Source organism: Sebastes fasciatus, chromosome 23, assembly GCF_043250625.1.
Source record: "Sebastes fasciatus isolate fSebFas1 chromosome 23, fSebFas1.pri, whole genome shotgun sequence".
Lineage (NCBI taxonomy): Eukaryota > Metazoa > Chordata > Actinopteri > Perciformes > Sebastidae > Sebastes > Sebastes fasciatus.
In genome coordinates this window covers 4,210,771-4,226,883 of record NC_133817.1, presented here as the reverse complement: position 1 = coordinate 4,226,883, position 16,113 = coordinate 4,210,771, and the positions used below count along the sequence as shown (strand labels likewise).

General features: G+C 37.7%; 1 protein-coding gene and 5 non-coding genes across 7 annotated transcripts; all 6 read left to right on the top strand.

The window, feature by feature from the left end:
* The first annotated feature begins 566 nt into the window (after window positions 1–566).
* trnal-cag (transfer RNA leucine (anticodon CAG)) lies at window positions 567–649 on the top strand. Its single transcript has one exon. It is a non-coding gene; the product is annotated as a tRNA-Leu (tRNA).
* A 275-nt stretch (window positions 650–924) lies between these two features.
* trnal-cag (transfer RNA leucine (anticodon CAG)) lies at window positions 925–1,007 on the top strand. The gene has a single exon. It is a non-coding gene; the product is annotated as a tRNA-Leu (tRNA).
* A 592-nt stretch (window positions 1,008–1,599) lies between these two features.
* Window positions 1,600–1,682, top strand: trnal-cag (transfer RNA leucine (anticodon CAG)). The gene has a single exon. It is a non-coding gene; the product is annotated as a tRNA-Leu (tRNA).
* Window positions 1,683–2,043: 361 nt separating this feature from the next.
* On the top strand, window positions 2,044–2,126 carry trnal-cag (transfer RNA leucine (anticodon CAG)). The gene has a single exon. It is a non-coding gene; the product is annotated as a tRNA-Leu (tRNA).
* Window positions 2,127–2,858: 732 nt separating this feature from the next.
* On the top strand, window positions 2,859–2,941 carry trnal-cag (transfer RNA leucine (anticodon CAG)). Its single transcript has one exon. It is a non-coding gene; the product is annotated as a tRNA-Leu (tRNA).
* Window positions 2,942–3,379: 438 nt separating this feature from the next.
* On the top strand, window positions 3,380–11,898 carry pyroxd1 (pyridine nucleotide-disulphide oxidoreductase domain 1). 2 transcript variants are annotated; one of them, XM_074625460.1, is made up of 13 exons: window positions 3,380–3,702; window positions 4,223–4,303; window positions 4,752–4,871; window positions 5,367–5,495; window positions 6,751–6,824; window positions 6,989–7,185; window positions 7,281–7,378; window positions 7,483–7,585; window positions 7,685–7,797; window positions 9,089–9,211; window positions 10,210–10,347; window positions 10,564–10,656; window positions 11,533–11,898. In XM_074625460.1, exons 1-13 carry the CDS (start codon window positions 3,625–3,627, stop codon window positions 11,689–11,691), a joined length of 1,506 nt encoding a protein of 501 aa, XP_074481561.1. In that variant the 5' UTR covers window positions 3,380–3,624; the 3' UTR covers window positions 11,692–11,898. The 2 variants fall into 2 exon arrangements, with proteins under 2 accessions (XP_074481561.1, XP_074481560.1); XM_074625459.1 differs by having other exon boundaries at window positions 7,682–7,797.
* The last annotated feature ends 4,215 nt before the right edge of the window (window positions 11,899–16,113 follow it).

The window sequence follows — 16,113 nt, the reverse complement described above, 5'->3', positions numbered from 1 at the left end:
CTCTCTCTCTCTACAACCACCACCCCCCTCCTGTGGCTATATTATATTATATTATATTATAATATATTATATTATATTATATTATATTATAATATATTATATTATATTATATTATAATATAATATATTATATTATATTATGTTATAATATATTATGTTATGTTATAATATACTATATTATAATATATATTATATTATGTTATGTTATAATATACTATATTATAATATATTATGTTATGTTATAATATACTATATTATATTAGAATATATTATATTATGTTATATTATAATAAACTATATTATATTATATTAGAGTATATTATATTATGTTATATTTTAATATACTTTATTGTTTTTATGTTATAATATAGTATATTATAATATACTATATTATATTATGTTATGATATATTATATTACTTTATGTTATAATATATTATATTATAATATAATATAGTATAATATTATATATTATATTATATTATAATATACTCTCTCTCCAGTACAACCACCTCCCTCCTGTGGCTAGTAAAATATTATTTATTAGGCTATTTCTGAAGCTTTTACAGTCAGGATGGCCGAGCGGTCTAAGGCGCTGCGTTCAGGTCGCAGTCTCCCCTGGAGGCGGGGGTTCGAATCCCCCTTCTGACAGACACTGTTTTTCACTGCAGATACTGGGGAAACCATGACGAGTTCAACATTTGTCCGCAATTAGTTACTAATGTGTTTGTATACAATACCTTCAAAATATAAACTGTTTGTAAAAATTCCTCATCACAATATACTATATGTTATAATGTATTATATTATATTGTGATATAATATATTGTATGTGCAGATACATGTGATACATAACCTTTCAGCATTTTATAGTTCAAGTGTTCTGCACCTATTTATTGGTCTGTTTTCAGATGGTATTTTGTACAGTCAGGATGGCCGAGCGGTCTAAGGCGCTGCGTTCAGGTCGCAGTCTCCCCTGGAGGCGGGGGTTCGAATCCCCCTTCTGACAGACAATGTTTTTCTTGCTAACATCAGGGAAACTATGTGCAACATTTTAATGTGTTTGTAAACAAGATCTGCAAAATATAACCTGTTTATAAAAACTCCTCTTTGAAAACACTGAGGTAAATTGCCATTCCCCGTATGCCATCATTTTTTTTTACATACTTCATTACCAACATATTAAAGCACAGGGAGTATTGGGGGAAATTAATAAAAATAAATTAATTGTGTGTGTATATATATATATATATATATATATATATATATAAATACCAAATAGGCTACTGTTAGTGAGATAATTATATACCACAGGACTATTTAAGTGTTTCATGACTATATATAACACATGTCCTAGCTCTATATTTAGACAGACATTTGATGTAATCTATTTAGCCTACAGTTACACCATTCTATATATATATGCAATTTACAGTTCGTAATTACAATAGTTTATAACCCAATTTTTAGGTAAAGACCTTAGAAACAAACAAAATAAGCATTAGAAATTAAAATAAATAAAATAAGAAAAAAAATAAAGAAAGGAAAATGATATATATGTAGAGATGTATGTAGAGCTTGAATTCTGTCAAATCCAAGAAGTCAGGATGGCCGAGCGGTCTAAGGCGCTGCGTTCAGGTCGCAGTCTCCCCTGGAGGCGGGGGTTCGAATCCCCCTTCTGACAGACAGTGTTTTTCACTGCAGATACTGGGGAAACTATGACGAGTGCAACAGTTGTCCGCAGTTAGTTACTAATGTGTTTGTATACAATACCTGCAATATATAAACTGTTTGTAAAAGTTCCTCATCACAATATACTATATGATATTATGTTATAATATATTATATTATATTGTGATATAATATATTGTATGTGCAGATACATGTGGGCTAACATACACAAAAGTTATATTATAATCCATATTTCCATATCCATAATATTTTTGGTATCATTGGGCAAAAATTCCATAATAACCTTTCAGCATATTACAATTCAAGTGTTCTGCACCTGTCTATCTACCTGTTTTCAGACATCAGCTTTTACAGTCAGGATGGCCGAGCGGTCTAAGGCGCTGCGTTCAGGTCGCAGTCTCCCCTGGAGGCGGGGGTTCGAATCCCCCTTCTGACAGACACTGTTTTTCACTGCAGATACTGGGGAAACTATGACGAGTACAACAGTTGTCCGCAGTTAGTTACTAATGTGTTTGTATACAATACCTGCAATATATAAACTGTTTGTAAAAATTCCTCATCATATTATACTATGTGATATTATGTTATAATATAATATATTATAACATATTATAGTATGTTATGTTATAATATACTATATTACATTAGAATATATTATATATTGTTATATTATAATAAACTATATTATATTAGAGTATATTATGTTATATTTTAATATACTATATTATATTATGTTATAATATATTATTTTATGTTATAATATAGTATATTATAATATATTATATTGTATTATGCTATAATATATTATGTTATAATATATTATATTATATTGTGATATAATATATTGTATGTGCATTGCATGTGGGCTAACATACATAAAAGTTATATTATAATCCATATTTCCATGTTATTATGTTATAATATATTATATTGTAATATGCTATAATGTATTATGTTATAATATATTATATTATATTGTGATATAATATATTGTATGTGCAGATACATGTGGGCTAACATACACAAAAGTTATATTATAATCCATATTTCCATATCCATAATATTTTTGGCATCATTGGACAAAAATTCCATAATAACCTTTCAGCATATTACAATTCAAGTGTTCTGCACCTGTGTATCTACCTGTTTTCAGACATCAGCTTTTACAGTCAGGATGGCCGAGCGGTCTAAGGCGCTGCGTTCAGGTCGCAGTCTCCCCTGGAGGCGGGGGTTCGAATCCCCCTTCTGACAGACAATGTTTTTCACTGCAGATATTGGGGAAACCATGACGAGTGCAACATTTGTCCGCAATTAGTTACTAATGTGTTTGTATACAATGCCTGCAATATATAAACTGTTTGTAAAAATCCCTCATCATATTATACAATATGATATTATGTTATAATATACTATATTATAACATATTATAGTATGTTATGTTATAATATACTATATTATATTATGTTATATTATAATAAACTATATTATATTAGAGTATATTATATTTTAATATACTTTATTATGTTATAATATATTATATTATAATAGAATCCCACTTCTGATAGACAGTGTTTTTACAGTAACCTCTGTGACCTAAAGTTTCATCCAATAAAAATGCCGATCAGGGTTCGCTTTTTAAAACTGTTCCCGCTGCTTGCCGTAGTTAAATGTAAACACGGAAGTGACGTCACTTCTTCTCTCTGTTGGCATGTGCTAAAGGGACTTTTTCATCAGCTAGCTTTAACAACACGTTTCTAAGAGCTTTCTGACACTCCTACCAGTTACCATTTGTGTTTTAAATATGTATTAACGTGTTCATGCAGAGAAGGAATAATAATAAATACAATAATATAGCAACTATTTGACTGAGGGAGCTAGTTAGTGTTGGCTAGACACAGTTAGCTTAGCATTAGCATTGTTTTGTTCTGAGAGGAATGGCAGATAGGAAAGAGAAAACATTCAGGTTTGTGGTCGTGGGAGGAGGCATCGCAGGTGTGACATGTGTTGAACAGGTGAACATTAATGAATAAGTTTAGCTCTACACAGAATAAACATACTTGTACCACTGTAATGCATTATTATTTTTATTTTATTATTAATTTGTATATAATAATATATTTATTTATTTTTTACATTATGTTATTTATATTATATTATTATTTATATATATGTTTTATATTTTTTATATTATATTATATTTATATATATTATTTATATTATATTAATATATATTTTTATATTATATTATTTATATAATATTATTATTTATATATATTATTTATATTATATTATTATTTATATATATTTTTTATATTATATTTATTTTATTTGTATTTTATTATTATTTTTTATATCTGGTATATTTTTTTGTACTTTGCACTACTAACTTTTTTACTGCCTTTTTACTAACATGAAACTTTAATAAAGTAACTATCTATCTATCTATCTATCTATCTATCTATCTATCTATCTATCTATCTATCTATCTATCTATGTAGCAACTAAACATGATCCTTAATCTTTCATTGACAGCTGTCATCCCAGATCCCATCAGCTGACGTGGCTCTGATTACAGCAGGTTCACATATCAAGGCAGTGACCAACTATAAACAGGTCAGGGTGATGATGATGATGATGATGGTGGGGATGATGGTGTGCAAGGGAAACATTATTATACATACACATGTTGTGCACTAACGACTGACAGGGTTTGTTTCCCACTACTATTACAACTTATTTTGTTTTTATTAAGATAAAATAAGATAAGATAAGATTAACCTTTATTAATCCCCGGGGGGAAATTCAGGTGTCAAAGCAGCAAAGCGCAGGTACGGAGGTACAGGTGTACAAAAAGATTATAAACAGTCTATATACAGTCTATAAAATGGTATATGGGATGTAGTGTAAAGTAAGTTTAAAGTGCACCAGTGGTTAGAAGAGGTGGTTGCAGATAGTCCAGATTTATATTAATATTGGACATATCCTTGTTTGTATTAAATTGTCATTCTACTCTATTTGCACTCAATAATCTGTACCCATTTCCTTTGTTCTCCTCGGCAAGGTGTCCAAGACACTGGAAGAGTTTGATGTGGAGGAGCGACCATCCAGTGTTCTGGAGGAGAAGTTTCCCAACCTGACCGTCATCCACTCTGCTGTCAAATCACTTCACACACAGTCACATGTAAGTAGTATCTGTTTTGCAGAGTGTTACAGAAACCGTTAGATCTTGACGGTGTGTATAAAGACAATAATTTAGTATTTTATGTTATGCTGTGTTTACATAACATGTTGTTTCAGGTTTGGTATTCTAGATTTAATAAGCAACTGTGACTCCTAGTAATATTTGTATGTAACTAACAACTGTAAGTAACATAAGCCACACATGCTGTAGTTCCCTATTAGTTATTTACTGATTATATTGTTATAATTGCAATACAATGCAGACAGTGATTTCCTGCAACACATCTCTTTGGAGACTATTATCTGTTTAGTATCGCCACTTTGTGGACATACTGTCAAAGTACAGTGTAATAGGACTGTGATGACTTTAATGTCCAAAATCCAACACCAGTTTGTAAAAATGAACATTAATTTCCCAAAGTGAGAAGAGAGGAACAAAAGTCAAAGCTTGTTGTAAAAATGAATCACCATTTCCCTTTCTTCTTTCTATTTCCAGTCTGTGGAAACTGCAGACGGTCGTGTTTTTGGTTATGAGAAGCTGTGTATCTGCGGCGGGGGCAGACCAAAGCTCCTAACCCAGGACAACCCTTACGTCCTGGGGATACGGGACACAGACAGCGCCCAGGTACAACCCCATCACTCTGGATGTTTGTATTGTTATTGACACAAGACCCACTTATAGTAGCAAGATGCAGTTTGTCCAGAGAGAAAGAACACCCTCCAACTATATATTTTCTTTGTGTTTTGTGCTCTGTTCCTTCCCTTTATTCCTGTGAACGTGATGTTCCTGCTAAAGGTACAGTGATTTCCACAGCCACTGGGCCTCGGCTCTGCATGCAGAAGTACATCCAGAAACATTTCAACAACTGCAGTTGCTACAATATCTTGTCTCATTTGTTTAAAACACGAAGGCAATAAAAGAGTACATATAGTTTTCTCATTTTAAAATAGAAGTTGTCTAAACGTGTGCTTGCAATCTACAGACAGCCAAAACAACTGGACTGAAAACATAACCTCGTTAGTCAGGGGTTAAAGGGATAGTTTGTGTGTTTTGAAGTGGGATTGTATGAGGTACGTATCCATAGTCAGCGTATTACCTACAGTAGATGACGGTTGGTACGCCCCCAGTTTGGAAAAACAGACAGGAGTTACCCCACAGAAGCAAAGTGGGCCAACAGCAAAATGTATTATAGCCACCTAAAAGAAAGGCCCACCTAAAAAAAATCTGTGTGACGACAAGGTAAAGAGGTGAAAGTACACCAAATATAGCGTACACTTAAACGGATATTGATTTTTTTTTAGGTGTCTAAAATATGTTTTGCTGTCGGCCCCGTCCACAGCAATACATTGCTTTGCTTCTTTGCGGTAACTCCTGTCTGTTTCGCCAAACTGGGGGCGTGCCGACCGCCATCTACTGTAGGTAATACACTGACTATGGATAAGTACCTCGTACAACCCCACTTCAAAACACCCTAAACTATCCCTTTAATATTGTGGATTATGCAATGATGATTTTAAGCTTGCATGGTTATTTGCAGGAACGCCGTCTACACCACCAAAATAAAATTTTAGACATTTAGAGATGCCATTTATAACATCGTGAATATGAGTAGCCTACATTTCATTTCAGCAGGGGAGTTTTATGGTTTGTGAAATGCCCCGCAGCTGATGTGAGTCATGGTGGATTTTTTTTTCTTTGATAGACCAGTACACCAAGCTGAACAAGCACAATTATAATAGCACAGAATAAAAGCTTGCACCAGAGGACTCTGGATTTATACACAAAAGTACCCTACGTTATGACAAAAGTGTCTATCCCTTTAAACAAAATAAAAAACACATGTTGATGCTAAACAGTTTTTCCTGTTTTTGTGTTTCAGGATTTACAGAAGCGGTTATCCAAAGCAAAGAGAATCGTTGTCGTTGGCAACGGAGGGATTGCCTTGGAATTAGTGTAAGTAAATTATAACCAAAATACTAAAACAAAAATTTCAGATGTTACTCTTTTGGACAATGTGTTCTTATTTCCGACTGAAGAACGTATAACGTTACTACCATGTTCAGAGATTATTCCCACTGTCCAGTCGTTCAGTGCTTCTGAATATAACTTCTGTGTAGGTATGAAGTGGAGGGCTGCGAGGTGATCTGGGCCGTGAAGGACAAGGCCATAGGAAACACCTTCTTTGACCCCGGGGCGGCGCAGTTCCTCATCCCTTCACTGGAGGCGGACAAACCAGAAAGAGCTGCTCCCTGTAAGAGAACTCGCTACACCACAGAGGAACCAGCACCCGGAGGGTCCCAGACCTTCACAGCAGGTTTTTATGTTTTTTATTTACACATGAATTTTTCTTCGACACTAGAATCTGTCCCAAGGTCATCATATTCTTGTTTTTGTGTGATAATAATCCAGATAGAAATGCACGAAGGCGTGGCTCTGGTCCTACAGAAGCTGGCAGCGCTCTCGGCCCAGACTGGCATGAAGGATTAGTTCTACGAGGAGCAGAGAAGGTGAGATAGTGTGTGCAGCTTGGGAAGTAGATATTAACTTCTATATATGTCTTGACCTTCTGTTATGTTATATCTCTCCTCTCTCTCTGCCGGCGTGTGCTCAGGTGTCCCGCAGAGTTTCAGTGGAATACCAGTGTGAGATGGAAAAGATCTTCACCTCCGAGGAGCTGCTCAATTCCCCTCAGCAAACACTCAGACCAGAGAATGGTGAGAACTAGACCTGCTGCTCAGATGAGAGCTCTGACTCATCCTTTCCTTGCTCCTCCTTTTTTCCTCCAACTTAAAGCATTTCTCTGCTCTCAGTAGGATCCTGGCCCGTTTACGTCCAGCTGACCAACGGCAAAACATTTGGCTGTGATTTTGTCGTCAGCGCCACCGGCGTCGTGCCAAACACTGAGCCATTTCTCCATGGCAACAATGTAAGTAAACTCACCCGTATGAAACATTAATCACATTTGCTTTGGAGATCTTCAAGCTTTGCAGTTTTCTAATACAGTCAAGTAATTCCCGCTGTTTCTCATCCATCATATGGTCACGTATGTAGCTGACCAGCTAGCAAGTAAAGCACATCAAATGGCCAAATCAGGACTACATTTGTTCAATGACCATTACGTCTGCCACATCTTGGAAAGAATTGCAAGGGCAGGCATATATAAAGGAGGAATTAGCTCTCTTGTGCTCCAAAGTCTTTTAATTGGGCTGCAAGGCTGCATCTTCTTGTGCACGAAGTTTGAGGTTATGTAATGAAGTTGAGTATTAAAGGGGAACACCATCCACATTAAAAATTCTAATATGCTATTTCTGTGATCTTGTAAAGTTCAATAAATATGTGTGAACATGAGCTGCTCTCTCTCAAAGCCAGAAACCAGAGAAAGTCTCAAACTGGTGATGTCATAGGGTATAAAGTCTGAAGCTGCTCCACACACAATGATAGGATGTTTGTTTTCTTTTCTTATACCCAAATGAGCTTTATTCTGTTGTAGTGTTGTCAGTTGTGAAACAGAAAATGTTCCCATATACTCAGATCATTCCCTTCTCAGTGTCATCTCGAACATCTCTCCCCATTCATTGTCTATGGAGCGGTTCCACACTTTATACCCGATGACTTCACAAGTTTGAGTTTTAGCGCTCTAGTTTTTGGATTTGAGAGAGTTGTTCATGTTTACTAATATTTTTTAGACTGTCTTAGACCATAGGAATAACATGTATGATGTTTTGAAAGTGGGTGTAGTTCCCCTTTAAGGCCTCTAGATGTCACTAAAGGACAAAGTAGCTTTGTCACACATCAGAAAACTAAACACTTACAGATCTGTCATACCCAATTACAACAATGGGTGATTAATACATATACACGTCAGCACTAAACTATCTTTTTGTTGGACCTATCTATATGTCCCGCTTGTCTGCAATGTCGTTTTATATGAACAAAGGTAACTACTGTTTCTACTGCTTTTAACTGTGTGTCCTTTTTTCATTTCATTTGCACTGTCCCTTCTCAAATAAACTAAACTAAACTTGAATCCCTCATGGAAAGCTTTTCCCCATGTAGAGCCACCTCATCAGAATGAATGCAAATTTTACAGCAAAATTTCGCAGTACAGAGTTTGCATATTACTTTGTGTCTCCCCTTTGTGTGCATAAATTATGAATCATAAACTGGTTCTTAACGATATGGATTCTTTTTTTTTTCTCGGTGTTATACGTGTTTAGTTTGCACTGGCGGGTGATGGCGGCCTGCAGGTAGATGACCACATGATGACGTCAGAGCCAGATGTGTATGCTGCAGGAGATGTGTGCACTGCATGCTGGAAACACAGCTCACTGTGGCAGCAGGTAAACTAACTGACAAATCATTGCATCACACAACCTGTGTTTCTCCTCAGACTTCTTTAGAAACTACAGTACACAGGACAGTGCCAAGTCATTTGCCTTATGACATCCTCCACGTCTGAATACAACTGCCTCTTAACGGATCATGAATGAAAATATATAAATAAATAAAAGTATGAATGTATCCAAATGGAGCAGAGTAAAAGTAATGATTTTTCTCTATGAGACCTTTTTTTTTAGCTTTTACAAAACGATCTCTCAGATTCTTTCACAGCCTGCAGCAAAAAGCCTCTTCTTTCCCCAGTGTGTTGCCTATTTCTTTCCAAGTATTTAATGACATGTGATTGTCTCTAAATGAATAGTTTTCAGAGATGTCTGTAAAGGCCAACCTGCTCGGCCAGTCTTCCCTCAAAGACATCGCGACAGAGCCTTCGCGCACCACGCGAAAGCCACGATGACGTAATTTTCTAACTCGCGCACCTCGTGCCGACTTCACTACGGCGAGCATAAACCAAGCTTAACTCCCTTTGACGTGGACTTTTGTTTTTGTAACTTTTCAGACCTTTTACCTGCACAAAAAACTATAAAACACACTAAAGGAAATGAAAAAAGCACCATAGGTCCTCTTTAAAGGCAACAAAGCTGATTCTGTCGTCAGTCATTAAACACGTGCACTGTCAATCATTTACTGAAGTTAAAAGATTAACCTGATATCCCTGATATGAGTTCATGAGTCTGACATTTACACACAGACAGTACTTTAATTTACAGCAGGATGGCATTGAATATGGGTTTGGAAACACACATCTGTGAAAATATACAATATTATAAGTTATATATAGACTTAATATAGACATGTGGAGTCAACACCGCTATAATTCACCTAATGAAATCTTTCCTGGCACTGGTGGGAGAGCTGAACATGTACATTTCATCAGTCTGTTAGAAGAGACCATATAGAAGCTGAAAAGAAGCTGTTTGTGTGTGTGCTGTGTGTGCAGATGCGTTTGTGGACGCAGGCCCGTCAGATGGGCTGGTACGCCGGCCGCTGCATGGCGGCGCACGTCCTTTCAGAACCAATAGAACTGGACTTCTGCTTCGAACTCTTCTCACACATCACCAAGTTCTTCAACTACAAGGTGCGTGACATTTTACTGCGGTGGGGGTGTTGTTTAAATAATTAACTAACGTGTTAATCATCTACTGTGCAAATTATAACCATTACTTTCAAGCGCCTTCAAGGTCATTTCACAGCGCTCCTCCTCCTCCTCCTCCTCCTCCTCCTCTTGTCTCTACCTCTAGGCTCGTTCACACTGTGCGTTTACATAACTTCCTCTCTGCTGGTCATTCCACAGGTGGTCCTGCTGGGGAAGTTTAACGGGCAGGGGCTGCTGGGGCCCGACCAGGAGCTGCTGGTACGCTGCACCAAAGGCCGGGAGTATGTCAAGGTGAAACTGAAGAGAATTACAGTGCACTAATGCTCTTGTGTGTTAAAGCTGCACTTTCTGTGACTCTCTGGGTTTCCTCTATTGGCCTGTAGACTACTTTTAATGTCCTGTTTTTCCAGGAAAATCCAACTGATGTGACGTCATGCACGCTCGCAAGTGCCTTTATTTTTAGCTCCGCTTAACAGTGCTAAAAGTGTGCAACGATAGCTAACGTTCGGTTAGAAATGGAGTCCGCTAATGCCAACAAACGACTCAGACTCCAACACAAACTCCACGGTAGCACAAAAAAGTTATATCTAGTGAAGCCCTTCTTGCAAAACAGAAATGTGACCGACAATCATCCATTCATGGTTGAACATTCGTTGGGTTTTGGGGATCAAAACGGACCCCGAGCTGGCAAAACTCCTACTGGACGGGTCAGCTAACATTATTGCCTGTCGATCACGTTCAGTCACTGTTTTGACCGATGCTCGCGTCTACATAGTGCGAGCACAAGCGCGAGCAACAGGACGCTGATTGTCGTTGACTTAACGGCAACGGGTGTCGCTGTTAACGAGCAATTTCTGATTCTAACATACAGCCCCTTTAATGCCTGTTTTGTAAGCAGTATTAAAGTCACAAGTTGTCTGGATGCTGTTAGACACTCTTGTAGTGCCAATGGCATCTGGAAAATGTGCCATTTGAATGTTTGTAACCGTGTAAAAGAAGCCACTGTTCTTCTGCGGTTATGATCTAATGCTGCCAACGAGCCAGAAGCAAAACTGGATCAGCTGGTTATCTGTTCAAATTGTAAAAGGATAGCATCATCCACCACCGGAGAAATCACAACATCTAGCCTCATTATCACTCAATTCCCCCCCTGTGTTTGTGCTGCAGGTGGTTCTCAGCGGAGGTAGGATGGTGGGGGCGGTGCTGATCGGGGAGACGGACCTGGAGGAGACCTTTGAGAACCTGATCCTCAACCAGATGGATCTGACCCCGTACGGAGAGGAGCTGCTCAACCCTGACATTGATATCGAGGACTACTTCGATTGAGCGTGATGGGGGTGTGACTCAGCAACACGTTGAAGGCAGCGAGAAGGAAATGTTGCACGTCCGAGATAATGGGTGTGTCCGATTTTTACTTAACTTTATTAACAACGAGAAGAAGCTCTCTGATGAGCGACTATCTTGGTTCTTATTAAGAAACTTGTAAATTTAAGAATATATTTTTGCTTTAAAATAAATTATTTTGAAAACCAAGTGTACTAAATTAGCACTTGAGTGATATGTTTAGAAAAGGCATGAATGCAAATGCTTCATTAAAGCAGCAGTCGGTAGAATAAGAGCAAATATGATTTTAAAAAAGGTTATTTTTAGGACATAATGTTCCCTTTTCTGTTTGCTTTATTTTCATTTGGATCAAGAAGGACACGTAGGATTACATAAAGTAAATACAAGTACTCGGTAGTGACCCTCTGTTTGTAATCTGTGTTTCTTCCAGAAGTTTACAAGAATAGTTATTTATCTAAAATGCATGAGAAAGGTAATCTGAAAAAAATCATGTTCCTCTGGTGTCCTCCGGTGCTCCTAATGGCATCTGCAAGATTTCACAGACCGGAGGAAAACAACCAATCAGAGCCGAGCTGGAGCCTTGCCGTCTCTGAGCAGCTGTCAATCACTCGCAAACTCCGATCAAATGGTCAAACTAGGCAGCGCTGATCAAATATGAATCAATATTCTGTTACTGTAATGTCTATATCTCTCCACAAATGTTTTCAGAAACATCTTGTAGTGTACTGTTTAGCTGTAAAATGTTGAGATCAGTTTAGGAAATACCAAGCACCGCCCACCAGCCGCAGCAAACGTTCTCATTTTACAGCTAAACAGTACACTACAAGATGTTTCTGAAAACATTTGTGGAGAGAAATAGGCATTACAGTAACAGAATATTGATTCATATTTGATCAGCGCTGCCTAGTTTGACCATTTGATTGGAGTTTGTGAGTGATTGACAGCTGCCTCCGTTGAATGAACAGCCAATAGGAACGCTCTCTCTCAATGAAATGACCTGTGATTGGCCAAAGTCTTCTTCCACGGGCTAGATTTTTTAAAGCCTGAAAACCGAGCCATGAGGATGTGCAGAAGTTTCTCTCAGAACACTTGAATTACAATATGCTGAAAGGTTATTATGGATTTTTTGCATAATGATGCCAACAACATTCTACCTACTGCCACTTTATGAGAAACAGTTGCAGGTATGAGACACTTTTTGTACTCAGAAGAATGGGAAACATTCAGCAGCACACGGTGGTAAAGAAAGATAATCCTCTTGTTGCTATGTTGTCTTAGTGATTCTCGATCAAATTTCAACCTACGTAGGGACTACGGCTCCTCCTGCGCCTCAGCAGGCGTTATAACAATAGACATTATCAGTCCATTGTTTCCTTTGGACATGTTGCTCTTGGATAAGTTGGTACGTGAAAACCCCCTAAAACTCCATGTTTGAAAGGAAACATTAGAAGCAAAGTGGAAAGAGTCACAAGAAGAATTTAAATGACTGAGAGAAGTCAAACCGACACTTTCACTTGCTGGTTTGCCTGTAGGTGTGTTTTTGGGGTCAGTGGTTGACCAACAGGAACCTGAGCAAGAGGATGAGCAAGGGGGTCAAAGTTCAAGGCACAATGTTATGAGGATGTCCAATAGTTTGCATACTGCATGCGACAGTATATACTTTGTAAGGGCAGCTGCAGTATGCACTAAAAGTAAAAAGAAAAAAGTATGCAATTTGGAACGTAGTGTAACTCTCCAAAAACAGATTGAAGACATAAGGGCATGAATAAAAAGCACTCCTTTTCCTAAAGAGCTGCTGATGAGGTATCCCTGGACAACCTCCACTCAGCTCAACTGGAGCTTTTTTCCACATCGACCAGCAGGAAATGACAGACTGATTGCACTGGGCAGCTCTCCCGAGTGTACCTCTGTGTGGGTGGAGAGCAGGGCTTTTGTTTACAAGGTGAGTCAACACTGGCCGTGGTGGATAAAATTCAAATCTCTGATGGATATGGAGGGCAAAGGACAATTAGTGCAATGAGATCCCTTGTAATGTTTTACTACGTTACCAAGCAACGAGGCTGATCTGGCATGAATTTGATGCCAGCGTGGAACAGACACTACGTCGGTCAAACTGGCTCATGGTCAAGATGGAAATACACCAGGGGGTATCACCATAGATATACAGTATATTTAGATTTTAAAACATAGGTTGCAAATAGATTTTGCATGTTGCAATGGACCTGAATCCTTACCGCACAGAAATATTGGTCTGAATTGTTCATGACATGCAGTAACTCTTATCTCCTTTTAATAAATAATACATATATGAAATCGTAGATATAGACAGCAGAAACAAGATAAAGGAGGCATGAGGATGAGCCCACAAAAACAGCTTAATTTATCTCCTTGATAACAAATTAACTTCACAAATTAAAGCTGCAGTAGGTAGAATTGCAAATATGATTAATAAAAGTTATTTTTATAAAATGTTCACTATATCCTGACAGTAAAAAAACAATAAAATCATGTGCCTCTGTGTCCTCCGGTGCTCCTAATGGCATTTGCAAGATTTCACAGACCGGAGGAAAACAACCAATCAGAGCCGAGCTGGAGCTTTGCCGTCTCTGAGCAGCTGTCAATCACTCGCGAGCTCCGATCAAACGGTCAAACTAGGCAGCGCTGATCAAATATGAATCAATATTCTGTTACTTTAATGCCTATGTCTCACATAAAATGTTTTCCGAATCATCTTGTAGTGCACGGCTTAGCTGTAAAATGAGCACAGCCAATAGGAGCGCTCTCTCTCTCTGAAATGACCTGTGATTGGTCAAAGTCTCCCGTCACTAGGTTAGATTGTTTAAAGCCTGAAAACAGAGCCATGAGGAGGTGCAGAAGTCTAGTTTTCTCTCAGAACACTTGAATTACAATATGCTGAAAGGTTATTATGGAATTTTTGCACAATTATGCCAAAAAATATTCTGCCTTCTGCAGGTTTAATAGCAACAGAAATACATTCTGTGTTTACAAAAACTTTCTCCTTTACAGCTAACACATCTGTGTGTGTTTATATGAGACTAGAAAGCCGGATTAGTTTGAGTTTAAATGGATTTAACCTCTGTGACGTACAACAGGCCTCTGACATTTAAACTGCTTCAGTCTCTTGACACACAAAGCTCATTTGATTCAAGCTAGTGATGTGTCCGTCGCGAACGAGTAGGCTCAAAGAGCCGGTTCTTTTAAGTGAACGGCGGGAGCCAGCCAAATTAATCCTAGGCAGAATGATAGGACGATCTTCTCTGCGCCACGGGCACTCCATGCACTGAATGTGACTGGATGTTGTGTTATTGACGTCCAATCAGGTGATGACAGACAAGGATGATACTATCAAGCAGGGAGGGGCGGCACGCTGATGGTCAACAGCAGGGGTCAGCAACCTGCGGCTCCGGAGCCACATGTGGCTCTTTAGCTCCTCTCTAGTGGCTCCCTGTGGATTTATAAAAATGGAAATGAATAACTGTTTTTTATGTACATTTTTATTTTTATTTATCATTGTTGTAGGTCTATGGTACGACGGTACGGCGGAGTATTAGGGCCACATTGAGGGGGAAAAAAAGAATCTGAGATTTCGAGAATAAAGTCATAATATTATAAAGTCATAATTTTGCGAGTTATTTTCTTTTTTTCCCGTAAAGTTATGACTTTATTCTTGTAATATTAAAAAAAAAATTCTCGTAAAGTTATGACTTTATTCTCGTAATATTACGACTTTTTTTCTCGTAAAGTTATGACTTTATTCTCGTAATATTACGACTCTTTTCTCGTAAAGTTATGACTTTATTCTGTAAATCTCAGATGTTTTTTCCCTCAATGTGGCCCTAATACTCCGTAGTACATTGTCTCTTTGGCCCTCACTGCATTAGTCTTATATACTATATATAGACTATAAACTGTGTTACCTTCATCACAATGCTCAAATGTTTTGCCGCTCCAGACAGATTTTTTATATATTTTTTTGTCTAAAATGGCTCTTTTGATACTAAAGGTTGCTGACCCCTAGTCTACAGGTACAGAGCAGGAGGTAGAGGAGGAGAGAAAGAGAGAGAGAGGAGTGCGGTGCGCAAATAGCAGACAAGATGAGTGACAGTCGGAAACGAAGCAGCATGCAAAATTATGATATTCTGGAAATTATAAGGTTTAGTATAATTATATTGAATAATTTAAGTGATATATGTGCACACATACTAATCATAGGTCAAAACAGCTAAAGCTAAATTTGGCTGAATTATATAAAAGGCAGAAGTGAAGTAAAATGAAGAGCCGTTTGGGAGCCGAAAGAGCCGGCTCTTCTTGGTGAGCTGAGCCAAATGATCCGGATCACTAAAAAGAGCCTGAATTCCCATCACTAGATGTGACGTCAGAAGC